Raw genomic sequence first — 15,349 nt, 5'->3', positions numbered from 1 at the left:
GGCTATTGAAATCAGAAAAAATTACAGGCACTAGAACATCTGGTACAGGAGAAGCTTAATGCTCAACATATTGAAGAATTGACCAGTCCTTGGATTTCTCTTATATTTGTCATTAAAAGTAAATCTGGAAAATGGAGACCAGTGACAGATTTGAGAGCTGTAAAAAAAGTGATTCAGGCAATGGGCTCGTTACAGCCTGGAATTCCCTTGCCTTTTTTATTACTTAAGGAATGATGTATTATAGTGATTGATTAAAAAACTGCTTTTTTACTATACCTTTACAAGAACAGAAAAAGAAAATTTTGCCTTCATAGTGCCTACTTATAATAATGCTCAACCTACTAAAAGATATTAGTGGAAAATTCTTCCATAAGGAATGCTAAACAGCCCCACCTTGTGCCAATATTTTGTACAACAGCCATTAGAAATAATTTGTAAACAATTTACTCAATCTACAAATTACCATTTTATGGATGATATTTTACTGGCAGATGCAGTATTTTTATGAAATATTATTAAATATCAGCTATTTACTGATTCAGATGCAGATATCTTAGGAAAAAATGTTTGATTGCTGAAAGCTGCAGGTAGCAATGTCTTTAACAGAGGCCACAAGAATATGCAGCAGACGGCAATTGATAACTTGGGTGTCAACCCAACAGATGAATAATTCTTTGGTGGAGGAACCCCATTCAAACACACACACACACACACACACACACACACACACACACACACACAAATATATATATATATATATATTTAGGGTTGGAAGGCTTTCAATGTCACTGCCCAGGAAAGTGCCAAACACCATGTTCCTGCCTATGCAATGACATAGTAAATGGCTCTGCTCCTTATCATTTGCTCAAGGAATGGACTATGACCCTCACATGTAGCTTTTTATTGCTTTTCACTGTGATGATATGTGAGGTGTGGCAGAACAAAGTAAAGGGGATGAAGAAGGATAACCTGAGAGAAAATAAAGCAAATGATCTGGTCACTACGTGTATGAGTCTTATTCCCTCAGATAAATAACTATTATTCCTAACTCCTGCTACTCTGAAGGCGTTTTCTTTACAACCCTGGGTGCAGACATGGGACTTAATCTTTCAGGCTGCAGTATTTGATGAAGTAAAGAGAATTTTGCTTTGTTGGAGATTACAAATTACTCCTGAAAATATACAAAGAGGAGAGTCTATTAATATCTAGGATATAAGATAGACTTACAGAAAATTCAACCACAGAAAGTACAAAGCAGGAGAGATCAATTACAAACTCTTGGTGATTTTCAACAATTGCTACTGGATACTAACTGGATAGGGCCCACAACTGGACTAACTACTCAAGAGCTAAGTAATGTACTTTAAACCTTACAAGGTGATAAGGACTTAAATAGTCCAAGAAATTATCAGCTGAAAGTGAGAGAGAATTGGATCTGGTAGAAAAGAAATTGCAGGATGTACATGTGGATCACTTGGATCCAAAGCTCGATTCTATTCTGGTTATTTTACCTTCTACTCATTCACCCACAGGAATTCTTAGGCAGAGAGAAAATAATATCTTAGAATGGATATTTTTAGCACACAAACAGAGCAAAAAAATTAAAGAAAGACCTATGTAGAAAAGTTTCTGAATTGATTCTGAAAGGAAAAATGAGACTTCATCAGTTAGCAGGAACAGACCCAGCAGAAATTGTAGTGCCTTTTACTAATTCTGAAATTGCCTCATCCTGCTCAGAAAAATGAATGTTGGCAAAGAGCTTGCAGTAATTTTTTTTTTTTTTAGAGATTAGCAACAAATATCCCAAAGCAAGAGACTTCACTTTATAACAAGAGCTAATTGGATTCTCTCTCATATAGCGAAAGGGGCTTAATTTCTGGAGCTCCTCCATTCTATACTAATGCAAATAAATCAGGAAAGACAGGTTATAAGTCAGGAAATATAAATAAAGTGGCTCAAAGCCCTTATGATTCCATTCAAAAGTAAGAATTATTTGCTATTCTCATGGTATTACTAGATTTTTCAGTAACTCTTAATATAGTTACTGACTCTCAATATGCAGAAAGAGTTGTTTTACATATTTAGATCACTGAACTTATTTCGGATTTTTCAGAACTAACTTTGATATTTATTCAACTACAATAAGTAATCAGAAATAGAAACCATCCATTGTATATAGCACATATCAGATCTCATATAGCTATACCAGGCCTTCTAGTACAAGATAATGATGAAATTGATCAGCTATTAATAGGAAATGTGCTATAAAAAGCCTCAGAATTTCATAAGAAACACCATGCTAACAGCAAATGTTTGAAGAAATGTTTTCTTATCACTTGGTAACAATCCAAGGAATTTGTAAGAAAATGTCCTACTTATTCTTTGTATAACCAAACTCCATTACCTGCAGGAAGTAACCCAAAAAGTACTCAAATAAATAAAATTTGGTAAATGGATATGTTTGATTTTGCAGAGTTTGGAAAATTAAAGTATGTGTACTGTATCATAGATACATATTCAGGATTTCAATGGGCAATTGCTTTAAACTATGAGAAGGCTGGTTTTGTAATTATACATTTATTAGAAAATATGTCTATTATGGGGACACCTGTACCAATTAAGACTGACAATGTTCCAGTATATGTCTCTAGAAAAATAAAACAAGTTTTTGCATATTATAACATAAAGCATATTACAGGTATACCATACAACCCTATAGTACAAGCAGTTATAGAAAGATCTAAATTACATTTTAAAAGGTATGCTTAATAAACAGAAAGGGGTAATAAAGAACCCCAGGGATAGATTACGCAGTGCTTTGTTAACTTTAAACTTTTTAAATGCTAATGAGAAAGGGACAACAGCTTTTGAGAGACATTGGCTAATAGGAAAAAATAAAACCCTACTGAATTAAATCAGCCTGTATATTTTAAAGATGTGTTGACCTTAGAATGGAAACCAGGATATATGTTATGTTGGGGAAGAGGTTTTGCTTTTGTTTCCTCAGGAGAAGAAAATCTGTGGGTACTATCAAGATTGATCAAGATTAGAATCAAATAGGAGAGACCTCCTAAATTTATAAAGACTAACAAATGCCTTTCATTTGATCAGGCATGAAAAAATAAAAATAATGATATTTTCAAATGATAATTTGCCAAAAGGTACACTTGCTTTACTGGCATAAAAGGAAAAATGGGTTTTCTTAAACTACTCATCTTAATTCCATGTTAGAATGTTCGACTGTAGATTGCCATGTAGCCCACACCATCTTGGACATCAGCTTTTGAGTTTTCTTCCTAAATGAAGAGGATATTTTTATTGTTTGATATTAAAAAGACAGTAAGAGATTTAAAATGTTTTAAGTTAGTTCAAAGGGTTACTACAGCTCAAACTTGTTTTCTAAATCTCTAAGAGTTGGAGTGATTTGAAGCTAAGAAAATATTTGAGCAGGGTGATGGTAGTCCACACCTTTAATCCCAACAGAGACAGGAGGATAAGTTATAAGTTAGTTGTTTACTAAAAACAAACAAACAAAAAAAAACAAACAAAAAAAAACAGAATTATAGTAAACAAGGTAATTTCCCATGGAGACAGGAACAAAGAGCACCTTTTTTCAACTGCTGGTAAGCTCTTCTCCAAGCATGCCACACTGACCAATATTGAACCAGATGATATCCTAATTATAGATATCATATTTATTGGTGAATTGGCAACTGGGGACTCTTCATAAAACAAAAAGGAGTCTCCCAACATTCGGCTGTTGGCTTCTATTGCAAACACTTTCCATATATGGAGAATACATATTCTCTCTCTGAGGAAAAAATCTGGACATTTTACAAGACATGGGGAACTTATACTCAGTTATTGCCATCTGCCCAATTGTCATAAGAGTGCCCCTTTCAATGATGGATTGGATCCATTTGAAGGCAAAGTCATTTGCAGGCTTAGCCTGGAAGGAAAGGTATTACAGTGGGAACTGGTATGTATCAGAATTCCTTCATGACCAAGATATGGTAGCAAAGGGATCTGTTCCTTCTTGCACTGGGGAAATAGCTCAGTTGCCTATAAACCCTATCCATAAACAACTTACTCCTCCCCTACAAGTGGTACCATTACATAGTGAGGACCAAAAGAATAGTCACAACATTTGGCTAATGCATGGTTTACAGATAGTTCATCAACCATCAATAGAACCAAAGCTATATGGAAAGTGTCAACTTGTAGACTGAGGGATAGAATGGCTATTATATGAAGCAATTATCAAATCAGCACAACACACTGAAGTAATAGCAACACTATCAGCTTAAGACAAACATAAGGAAGGCAAAAAGAGAATCTCTATCTTCTCCAATTCATGGCGCATGTGCAATGGTATAGCTATATGGTCATCTAAATGGGAAACCACTAACTGGCAGAAAAATGGCAAAGATATCTGGTCATGGGAGGCATGAATGGAAAGCAATGGCAAAACCTGGTAAAACTCAGCAAAAACAAAATTTTAAGTAGCTCATACAGGCAAGACAGATGAAAGTCTGAAATCAATAAAACAGTGGGTACAAATTGGCATCATATTTAATTAAGACTAGAATATTAAAATTTGCCAGGGAATGAATTCAGAATAAACCAGAAAGAATGATAGATTACACATTGAAAAAACTTGAAAGTTTACCCCTAACATTAAAAAGTAAGGGGAGTGGAGTGGTGGTGGCGCACGCCTTTAATCCCAGTACTCGGGAGGCAGAGCCAGGCGGATCTTTGTGAGTTCGAGGCCAGCCTGGTCTACAGAGCAAGATCCAGGAAAGGCACAAAGCTACACAGAGAAACCCTGTCTTGAATAAACCAAAATAAATAAATAAAGAATGAATGAATGAGAGAGAGAGAGAGAGAGAGGAAATGAAGAACCAAATTAAACCAGGACAATGCTATGAGAATAACTTTATAAGGAATCTATAGTCAGGCAGTGGCTCACACCTTTAATCCCAGCACTAGGGAGGCACAGGTCTTTAATCCTAACACCTGGGAGTCAGAGGCAGGCACATAAGAATTAAATATAAAGTGATTTAAATTATAGCCACTTGCAAAAGCCAGGCTGAAATTCATAGTGAATGTCCCTTGTGATCCAAAAACAAACACTTTAACTTTAAATTTATATATAAAGAGAAAGGGGAATATAAGTATATTTATCCACACATACTAAGGAATATTTAGTTTCAAAACTTCAAAAGAATTTAATACTTTTTCTGTCACCCAAAAACATTTTGCCCTAAGAAAGACATAACCTGCCAAAGAAAGGATCTCCTCCTCCCCCAGCCCCCACAACTAAGTTAGAGTTGGGACAGGGTTTTGCTTTTATCTTTCCAGGAGAATAAAAGCATTTAACTAAGGAATCTAAAGACCACTGTACAAGTGAAACATCTGGGGGAAAAAAAAAAAAAAGGATGGATCCAGAGAAAATATCCCAAGAAAAAGAGTAATTGGCCAAATGGTATTGCCCAACTCCAATGGGGTAGATATTTGTAAATCTTTCCAAATGCTTGTCTCTGCTGCCCTCTACAGACATAATGGTCTTTAGATGATCCTAATTCAATTAAAAATTAATTGCTGGCTTTGGGGTTGGAGCATGGCTCTCTCCTTCTCTAAAACCACATATGCTTGTTAAAGGAAAATCCAAAATCTCTGTCTCACATCAGAAGAGCTACCTGGTATGGGAAAGAAGGAAACAAAAATATAGGACTAGGTTTTCATTTGACTCTTTCAAACTTCTGAAGGTTCAAATACTATCTCAAAGTCTATAAGATTATTATGTATATGCTGTGGGATGTTCTGTATGTCAAATATGTTGCTCTGATTGGTTAATAAATAAAACACTGATTGGCTAGTAGCTAGGCAGGAAGTATAGGCAGGACAAGAAGAGAAGAGAATTCTGGGAAGTGGAAGGCTGAGGCAGAGCGAAATACTGCCAGCTGCAGCCATGACAAGCGTGATGTAAGGTACAGGTAAGCCTTGAGCCATGTGGCATCTTATAGATTAATAGAAATGGGTTAATTTAAGATATAGGAACAGCTAGCAAGAAGCCTGAGCCATTAGGCCAAACAGTTTAAGTAATTTAAGCATCTGTGTGTTTATTGTATAAGTGGACTGTTGGACTGACAGGGCTTAGTGGGACCTGGAGAGAAAACTCTAGCTACATGTATATATAAACTTTCTGTCATGATGTTGGTGGTCATACAGAGTACTAACCAATCCTTTAATAAACTTTATCTAGCTTCCTGTACTTCTTCTTGAGGATTTGAGTCTGAAGCAGGTAACTAGGAACTAAGTTTGTGGATGTACTTAACAGATTATATCCCTTTAACCTTTCAGAGATCTACTGAATATGGCATTTGAAATATTTAAGTTTTCTTCAGTGAACCATGACCATTTCTAGCAGTGACCTATGAGGTGTCTAAGAAGATGATGGGATCCTGCAATGAGGAATCCACTTGTGTTGTGGTACTGCCACTAAGTTGACAAACACCACCCAAAGATCAGCTTCAGAGTACAAATTGCTCAGGACATTCAAACCTCTAAGTTCATATGAGACCAACATGGTCATTTCACAGAACTTTGAGCTCAGAAATACTTAATCCTAAAACTTCCAAATACAACAAAGCTGGACATTGTAGAAAGCTTGGCAGAAATAGTTTCATTGTTGTAAGTAGTTTTACTGTGTTAGAGTTAAAACCTTTCCCATTTATTTATACAAAAAGGGAGAAATGTTGCAGGATATTTGTCATACTGTGAACCCAGAGATTGCATTATTTACTGGAAAAATCTGCCTCTGCCTGTGGTGTGGCCCAGTCCTAGTATACAGTCTTAATCTAAGAGCTTTCTGTTTATTATAAACAGGGTTAGATAAAATCAACAATAGGTCAAGAGGCAGAGCAAGCAGCTAGTTAATAGGAAGTAGCTACAGAGAGCAAGAGGCATCAAGAAGACAGATAGACACACAGGGAATAGTAGGAGGGTACTGTGAGTTTGGTGGTCTTTTTCAGTTTGGGACAGTGGAAGAGGAGCTCTCTTTTTTGGGACAGGAGGAAGGTCAGCTTTCTGCTCTCTCTGCCTGTCTGAGCTAGCAGGTTTTCACCCCAGCATCTGGCTCCTGAATCTTTATTGATAAAAGGATAGAGACTTTGTTCAAAGCCACATTTGGCTCCCTACTTGGAGGTGACCAGGTGACAGCTCTGGAGGTGCAGTCAGCAGCTGAGGTGCCATTAGATCAGGTGTAGACACTATGCTGAAGATATTTTAACACACACACACACACACACACACACACACACACACACACACACACACAAAGGCAGAGAGAGAAGGTGCAAACTAACAAATTTGGAGATGAAAGGGGGAACATAACAACAGACATGGAGGAAATCAGAGAATAATAAGGAGATACTTTAAAAACAATTTCCCAGTACATAGCAACTACCAAAGTTAAATGAAAATCAGATGATAAATTTAAATAGATGTATAACCCCTAGTACAATAGAAGCAGTCATTAAGCCTTGGGAGGGGCGTGTTCCAGGGCTGATGGTTTCAGTGCAGAATTCTACCATAGCTACAAAGAATAATTAATACAAATATTCTTCAAAATATTCTACAAAATAGAAAAGAGAAGACCATTCACCAATTCTTTTTATGAGGCCAGAGTTACACTGATATCCAAACCACATAAAGACCCAACAAAGAAAGAGAATTACAGACCAATTTCCATTGTGAATGTAGATGCAAAAATTCTCAATAAAATATTTGCAAACCAAAGAACACACAAAATTATCATTCACCATAATCAAGTAGACTTTATCCCTGAGTTGCAGAGATGGGTCAACATATACAAATTTTTAAAAAAACCAATCCACCATATAAACATTCTGAAATAAGATCATCTCTAAAGGCTTTTGACAAAATCTAACACCCCTACAGCAGTGGTCCTCAACTTTCCTAATGCTGTGTGTGACCCTTTAATACAGTTCTTCATGTTGCAGTGACCCCCAACCATAAAACTATTTTTGTTGCCCCCATTATAGCTTTCATTTTGCTACTGTTATGAATTGTAATATAAATCTCTGTGTTCTCTAATAGTCTTAGGCAACCCTTGTGACAGGGTCATTTGGCCCCGAGAGGTAAATACAGGTAGAGAACCACTGTCTTAGAAAGATTAGAGTACAAATTATGTACCTCAACATAATGACAGTTTACAGCAAGCCCATAGTATACATCAGCTTAAATGGGGAGAAACTCAAAGCATTTCCACTAAAATTATGAACAAGACAAGGTTAAGTTTTCTTCATACCTACTCAAGATAGTTCTTGAAGTTTTAGCTAGAGCAATAAGGCAAGTGAAGGAGATCAAGGGCTACGTATCAGAAGGGAAGAAGTCAAAGTATCTTTATTTGCAGATGGTATGACACATAAGTAACCCTAAAAATTCCACCAGGAAACTCCTGTATCACCTAAACACTTTCAACAAAGTATAGCTGGTAACCAAATTAACTCACAAACTTTGAGCCTTCCTAGACACAAGAGACAAATGGACTGAGAAAGAAATCAAGGAAACAAAACCTTTCATGATAGACTTGAAATCTATAAAATATCTTGGAGTAATTCTAACCAAGCAAGTGAAAGACTTGAATGATAGAAACTTTTTTTTTTGAGACAGGGTTTTTCTGTGTAGTTTTTGGTGCCTGTTCTGGATATGCTCTGTATATCAAGCTGGCCTTGAACTCACAGAGATCCACCTGGCTCTGCCTCTCGAGTGCTGGGGTTAAAGGCATGTGCCACCACCACCCAGTGAATGATAAAAACTTTAAGACATTGAAGAAAAAAACGAAGAAGTTATGAGAAGATGGAAAAATCTGCCATGCTCTTGGATCAGTAGGATTAATATAGTAAAAATGTCCATTGTATCAAAAGCAATCTACAGATTCAATACAATCCCCATCAAAATACCAGCCCAGGTTTTCACTGAACTTGAAAGGATAATTTATACTTTAGAGGTCCTTTGGGTATTATGGCTTCCATTGTGTGTGTGTGTGTGTGTGTGTGTGTGTGTGTGTGTGTGTGTGTGTGTGTGTTTATAGGATTCCACGGGTGCAGTCTTCTGTGTCTCTCTGTCTATATGTGTTTCTTGTGCTTTTTATTTTGCTCTTCCCTGTTCCTTTGTTTTATCCTATTTCAATTTGTTTTTGTTTTATCTTATTTTATTTTATTTCTTAGATGCCTGTTTTCTAACAGGAGACATAAAATGGTGTGGATTCAGATAGGAGGAGAGATGGGATGTGACTGGGAAGAGTTGTGCGGAGGAGAAAGCTTGACTACAATATACTGAACGAAAAAATCTATTTCAAATAAAAGGAATTAAAAGAAAAATTCAAATGTGTAGTTACCCTCAGATTTTCAGAAATTGATCTATTCACCAACACTTGATTCTCTGGCAGAGGTAATCTATTCAAATCCACCTGTTTCAGGGATCCAAAAAATAGGCCCATCTTGTGTACCTTCCCACACTCAACACCAGCAGCTCACCAATTCATCCTTGACAAACCCTACCTGACAAATCCTACAGTCCCTTCTACTGTATTCCCTAAACTTCTGAAAACAGGACTTACTGTTTCAAATGTCTCTATGGATACAAGCAGAGTATAAAGAGAAACAGTGTCAAATATACTAAACGGATTTTCCTGCCTCTGACACACTGGTACAAGCTATTTTCACATCCTTGAGGTCTCCATTTCCTTCTGCCTAGAACAGGTTTCCTGTTATATTAAGGTTTTGCTATATCTTAAAAATACTTGGGGCTAGAGAGATGCTCAGCAGTCAAGAGCACTTGCTGTTCTTGCAGAGGACTTGGGTTTGCTTCCCAGTATCTACATGGCAGCTCACAATCATCCATAACTCAAATTCCAAAGGATTTGATGCCATCTTCTGACCCCTGTGGGCACCAGGCATGCACGTAACACACAGGCATACACGTAGGCAAAACACCCATAGACAGAAAATCAATCTAAAAGGAAAATTAAAAACACCTATAAGAATTTAAGCATAAAATCAAGATTAAGTGTGTCTGTGGCTTGCCTGTGTACAGAATGCGGCTGATCATCCCTGGCATTACCATGAAAAATATGGGCAGCAGCTTCAGGTACCCACACACTATGCAGGCAGCCTTCACGTGGGACATGTTCTTGCCACATAAGCAGCGCTGTACAATGACCTGCCAGGAAGACACAATACAGTGAGAGAGACAACCAGAAAATGATGTCTAAGTTGTCTTTCGGGTTTAAAATGGCACGAAGAAATGATGATGTTGTGGAAACTAATGAACTCTGGAGGGATATCATGGTTGGAAGTACCATTTAATTAATATACTATGTGGCTTCATTCCTCAAGCAGTTTTAACCCTCTCATAACATTCTGAATATGAGCAATGTGTGTAAGACTCTTGGTACATGGAAGTCAATACATGTTAGCTATAATTAACATGTGTTTAGACACTCATGGGGAGATGTCACAGTGGGTAAAGCATTTGCTGTGAAAGCACAAGGATTCATGTTTGAGTCCATAGAACCCACACAAACCTGGGCAGAGTGGCATCTATCTGTAATCCTAGCACTTTTATGAAAAATGGGGGACAGGGATGGGAAAACACTCAGGAACTCGCTGGTCAGCTAGCCTGGCATATGAAGCAGTGACCAAGAGACCCAGGTGGAATGTGAGGACTGACATCTGTGCTTGTCCTCTGACCTCTACAGGAGTACTGTGACAAGTATGTGCCTATGTTCATGAGAACGCACAGAGTGTCTGGGCTGCATTAGATAGTCCCTATTAGAAGCAATTCTGGCACATGTTGTGTTTTAAGCTGTGAATAAATATTGTAGGCATCATCGGGCTCTCCCTACTGTTATGAGGTAATTGTCTCTTTCACTAGTCATACCTGTTGCTATGGGAACACAATAATCAGGCAGTAAGTAGATCACAGAGACCTCCATGTAGATTATTTTTAGAATGTTCTGAGAACACCTAGCTATGAATCATATTTAGTTATGATGATCCTCAGAGAAGAATGAATATAAATTTAAATTATATTCTATTGAACTTATGCAAATCTCTTAAGAGTTCTGTATAAAAGTCTGATGGATAAAAAATTCCATAATGTCTTGTATACTTCTCTTTTCTCCCTCCACCTCTTGTAGTGCTGGGGGTTCAAACCCAGGGTCTTGAATACACCAGGCAGGTATTCCACTGCTGTCTATCCCAAGCTCCTCATAAAACTACAACTTCTTGGTATTTTCTTCTAAAACATTGTCAAAAATAGGGATCTTTTCTTCTGACTATTGCCTTTAGTTAGGTTTCTACTGTTGTGATAAAACACCACAACCAAAAGCAATTTGGAGAGGAAATTATTTATTTCACCTTACAGTTTATAAGTCCATCACTGAAGAAAGCCAGGGAAGGAACCCAGGAACCTGGAGACAAGAAGTAGATCAGAAGCCATGAAGGAATGCTGCTCACTGGCTTGCTCCTCATGGCTTGCTCACCCTGCTTTCTTAGAGCATCCCTAAGCCCAGAGGCAGCACTGCCCAGAGTGAACTAGAACTTCCCACATCAATCACCAGTTAAGAAATGCACGATAGGCCTTTTCACAGGCCAGTCTGGTAGGGTGTTTTCTCAACTGAGGTTCACTCTTCTAAAATGACTCTAGCTTATGTTAAGTTGACACAAAACTATGCAGCAAAATTGACCCTTTTTCAACTTTAACACATCACTGACAGACTACAATCATTTATTTTATGTTTATCCTGAAGATTTTATATTAATATTAATACTATACTATAAAATATTTTAAGTTTTGAAAGTCCCACAGTCTTTAAAATTTCAAACATTTTGAAAGTTTGGTTTCTTAAAAAATTCAAAGTATGTTTTTTCTTATAATTTTAAATTGAAAATGGATTTTCCATATAATATATTCTAATTATGCCTTTCCCTTCCTACAATTCCTCCCAAATCATCCCCAAGGTTTCTTTTAAAGTATAAAGTTTCTCTAAAATAGCCAAAGTCTCTCTAAAATTCCAAAGTCTCTAGACTGTGGGATCTCCAAAAATCAAAAAGTATGTACTTCTTACCCAAAGCAGGGAGAATCACAGCCATAATCAGACCAAAGCAAAACTAAGACTCAAGAGTATTATAAGTTCAGTGCTTGATGCCTGGGACCCATTCATCATCCTATGAGTTTCAAGTGGCTTGGGCAGCAGCTCTTCACTGGACCTGCCATCTGGATCTGTATTAGCTGATTTTTATATCAACTTGACACAAGCTAGAGTCTTCAGAGGGAAGGAGATTCAGTTGATGAAATACCTCCATGAGACCCATCTGCAAGGCATTTTCTTAACTAGTGATTGATGGGGGAGGGCCCAGCTCACTGTGGGTGGTTCCATTCCTGGTCTGGTGGTCCTGAGTTCTATAAGAAATCAGGCTTAGCTAGCCATGGGAAGCAAGCCAGTAAGCAGTATCCCTCCATGGTCTCTGCATCACCTCCTGCCTCCAGGTTCCTGCCCTGCTTAAGTTCTTACCCTGATTTTCCTTGATAATGAACAGTGATGTGGAAGTCTAAGCCAAATAAACCCTTTCCTCTTCAACTTGCTGTTTGGTCATGGTGTTTCAAACTAGCAAATAGAAATCCTAAGACAGAAGCACATGCAGCTTATCTCCTAGGCTCAGGCAGGTTCCACCCCATGCCTGCTTCTACCCTTGGTGATCATCTTGTGATCTTTGCATCTTCAAAATGCTGGAGTCTCTACTGCAACTGAATTGCACCTTCACCAGTATCATGTCTGGCCTCTCTTGGATGACTCTGACTTTGTCACATCATACCAAGCCTCCACTTCTTTCCATGGCCCTGTCAACCCTGAGGCTTCTACTGCAACTAAGCCTGCACCTTTATTAATACCTTCTCCTGAACTCTCACAGTGCCAAGCCTCAGTGGCTCCCCACAGCCCCTTCATGACTTCAAAACTAGTACCACCTGGAAAAATATTACATATTACTAAGTTTGGCTGCCAGCACTAGGCACAGCCTTGCTTCTGGGCCACAACTTTTGTGTGTCAGTCCTAAGGAAACACTTCCCAGAACACTTCACATCAATGATGCTGGTTGCCTCTTAATTGTGGCTGATTTCAAAGTCTCAAGTGACCAGCATCCATTGTCCCAGTAAAGCAAAGGTTTCATTTCAATGATGCTAAACTCAAAATATTGATTGGCTGTGATGGAGTCCTGAAAGAACCCTCAAACATCCCTAACAAACTTCCTAAGGTAGCCCCCATTGTCTGCCTTTCTCTCCACATCCTATCTTTCAAGCTCCCACAGAATAAACCCTCACTCTGACCACTCAGTGAGTTTTCTAGCCCAAAATTCTAATGCTACCACAACCCTCCCCAAAATACACAGTCAGGTCCATCAGAGCACTGTTCCATGACCTGGTACAAATTTCTGCTAGGGTTTCTTAGTTAGGGTTTCTATTGCCAAGATAAAACACAATGACCAAAATCAAATTGGGGAGGAAAGGTTTATTTTACCTTATAGCATATAAGTCCATCATTGAGGGAAACCAGAGAAAGGACTCAGGGCAGGAACATGGATGCAGGAACTGAAGCAGAGGCCATGGAAGAATTCTGTTTACTGGCTTGCTCAGCCTGCTTTCTTTCTAAAATTGGACTGAATAAAGGATAGGGTAGTGTCTGAGAGCATTTATTTCTAATAAGTCATGTCTGGGCTTATGGTTTACAGACTACTCTTTCTGTACAAGAAAAAATGTTGATAAACAGAAAAACACTTGGTTGAAGGAGCCTGCTCTGTTTGCTTCCATGGGACATGATACAATATAGGGTGTGGCACCAAGTAACTGTTTTTTATAGGTCTTGTGGAAATGTTTGGATTTTAAAATGATGTTTGTGTGTAGAAACCAGAACCTAGATGCTTTTGTATGAGATGAGAAGAAGCAACAACAGTGCCACTCCAACACACACACACACACACACACACACACACACACACACACACACACTTATTCACTTACCTGGTCTGTGCACCAGTACCACAAAGCTGTAATAACCATTCCAAATGCAGTTCCTGGCCATGGAATGTCTCCAGTGACAGCATCTCGGAAGATGTGGAAGGAGTCCAGCTGAGGAGTGTAGCACTTGGGGCTGATTGTCAGGTTGTCCCCCTCGATTACAGATGGGATGGCGTTCATGTACTTCTCCGTAAAATTTTCATAGCCCCCAACTTCAATAAATGCTGCAAAAGCATTAGAGAAATAAAATGTCTCCTGCACATTGCAGAGAGCTGCTGCTTATGATTATCTCCTGAAGTGGAGTCCATGCTAACCTCAGTGACCTTCTCTCCTGATATACACCCCAACCACAGCTTCCTCTCCTCTCTCTCCACTCTTCTCAGTTAACCCTCACCTCCCCCTTTCCCAGATCCACTACTTCTCCATTTCCCTTAAGAACACCGTAGGCCTCCCAGGGATATCAACCAAACATGGCATGACAAGATACAGTAAGACCAGGCACAAAGCCTCATATCAAGACTGGATAAAGCAACTCAGTAGGAGGAAAAGGGTTCTATGAACAGGCAAGAGATTCAGAGAATAACCCTTTTAATAGATTATTATATAAAATAATACAACTGGTTAATAGTTACCTGAAATATTTTAATTCTGTATTTAGTGAAAGTTCTAGATAAAACAAAAAGTTTTTTATTTTAGTAAGTTTTTGTTTTTTGAATTCATTATTTTGGACTTTTTTTGTTTTGTTTTGTTTTGTTTTGTTTTGAGACAGGGTTTCTCTGTGTCGTCCTGGCTGTTCTAGACCTCACTCTGTAGACCAGGCTAGCCTTGAACTCAGAGATCTGTTGCCTCTGCCTCCAGAGTACAGTGCTGGGATTCAAGGTGTCACCACCATTGCGCAGCTGCTTTTTTGAAATTGAAACTTCATTTTAATTCTTTCTTCTTTCAACTCCAGTGCCTCCCCTGTACTCATCATTGTTCTCTCTCTCTCTCTCTCCCTCTCTCTCTCTCTCTTTCTCTCTCTCTCTGAAGTTCATAGCTTTTAGATAGTGAAGCTGGCCCCCAAATTGGCATTGCTGACAATGTCATAAGATGTGGGCCCAAGCCCAACCCCGTCTGGTTTTTACTGGACAAACATAAGGATATGTCCCAGGTAAACAGAAACCTAAACTCAGCATTCCTCGGAAAACTTTATGTCAGGCATAAGTTTGTCAGGATGGCCACTACTTCTCTTCTCTGACCTAATGGT

The 15,349-nt window shown here is 38.3% G+C and overlaps 1 protein-coding gene across 1 annotated transcript in view; it reads right to left on the bottom strand.

Annotated features, from left to right (window-relative positions):
- The window catches only part of LOC118570055 (solute carrier family 5 member 4A-like), a 51,579-nt gene that overhangs the window by 19,826 nt on the left and 16,404 nt on the right, over window positions 1–15,349 (bottom strand). Inside the window, exons 8-9 of the mRNA XM_036168427.1 lie at window positions 14,107–14,327; window positions 10,113–10,248 (exon numbers count right to left, since the gene is read on the bottom strand). Coding sequence (XP_036024320.1) covers window positions 10,113–10,248; window positions 14,107–14,327 — 357 coding nt within the window. The remainder of the gene's footprint in view (window positions 1–10,112; window positions 10,249–14,106; window positions 14,328–15,349) is intronic.

This window comes from Onychomys torridus, chromosome 18 (genome assembly GCF_903995425.1).
Source record: "Onychomys torridus chromosome 18, mOncTor1.1, whole genome shotgun sequence".
Classification (NCBI taxonomy): Eukaryota; Metazoa; Chordata; class Mammalia; order Rodentia; family Cricetidae; genus Onychomys; species Onychomys torridus.
This window is presented reverse-complemented; position numbering and strand designations above follow the sequence as displayed.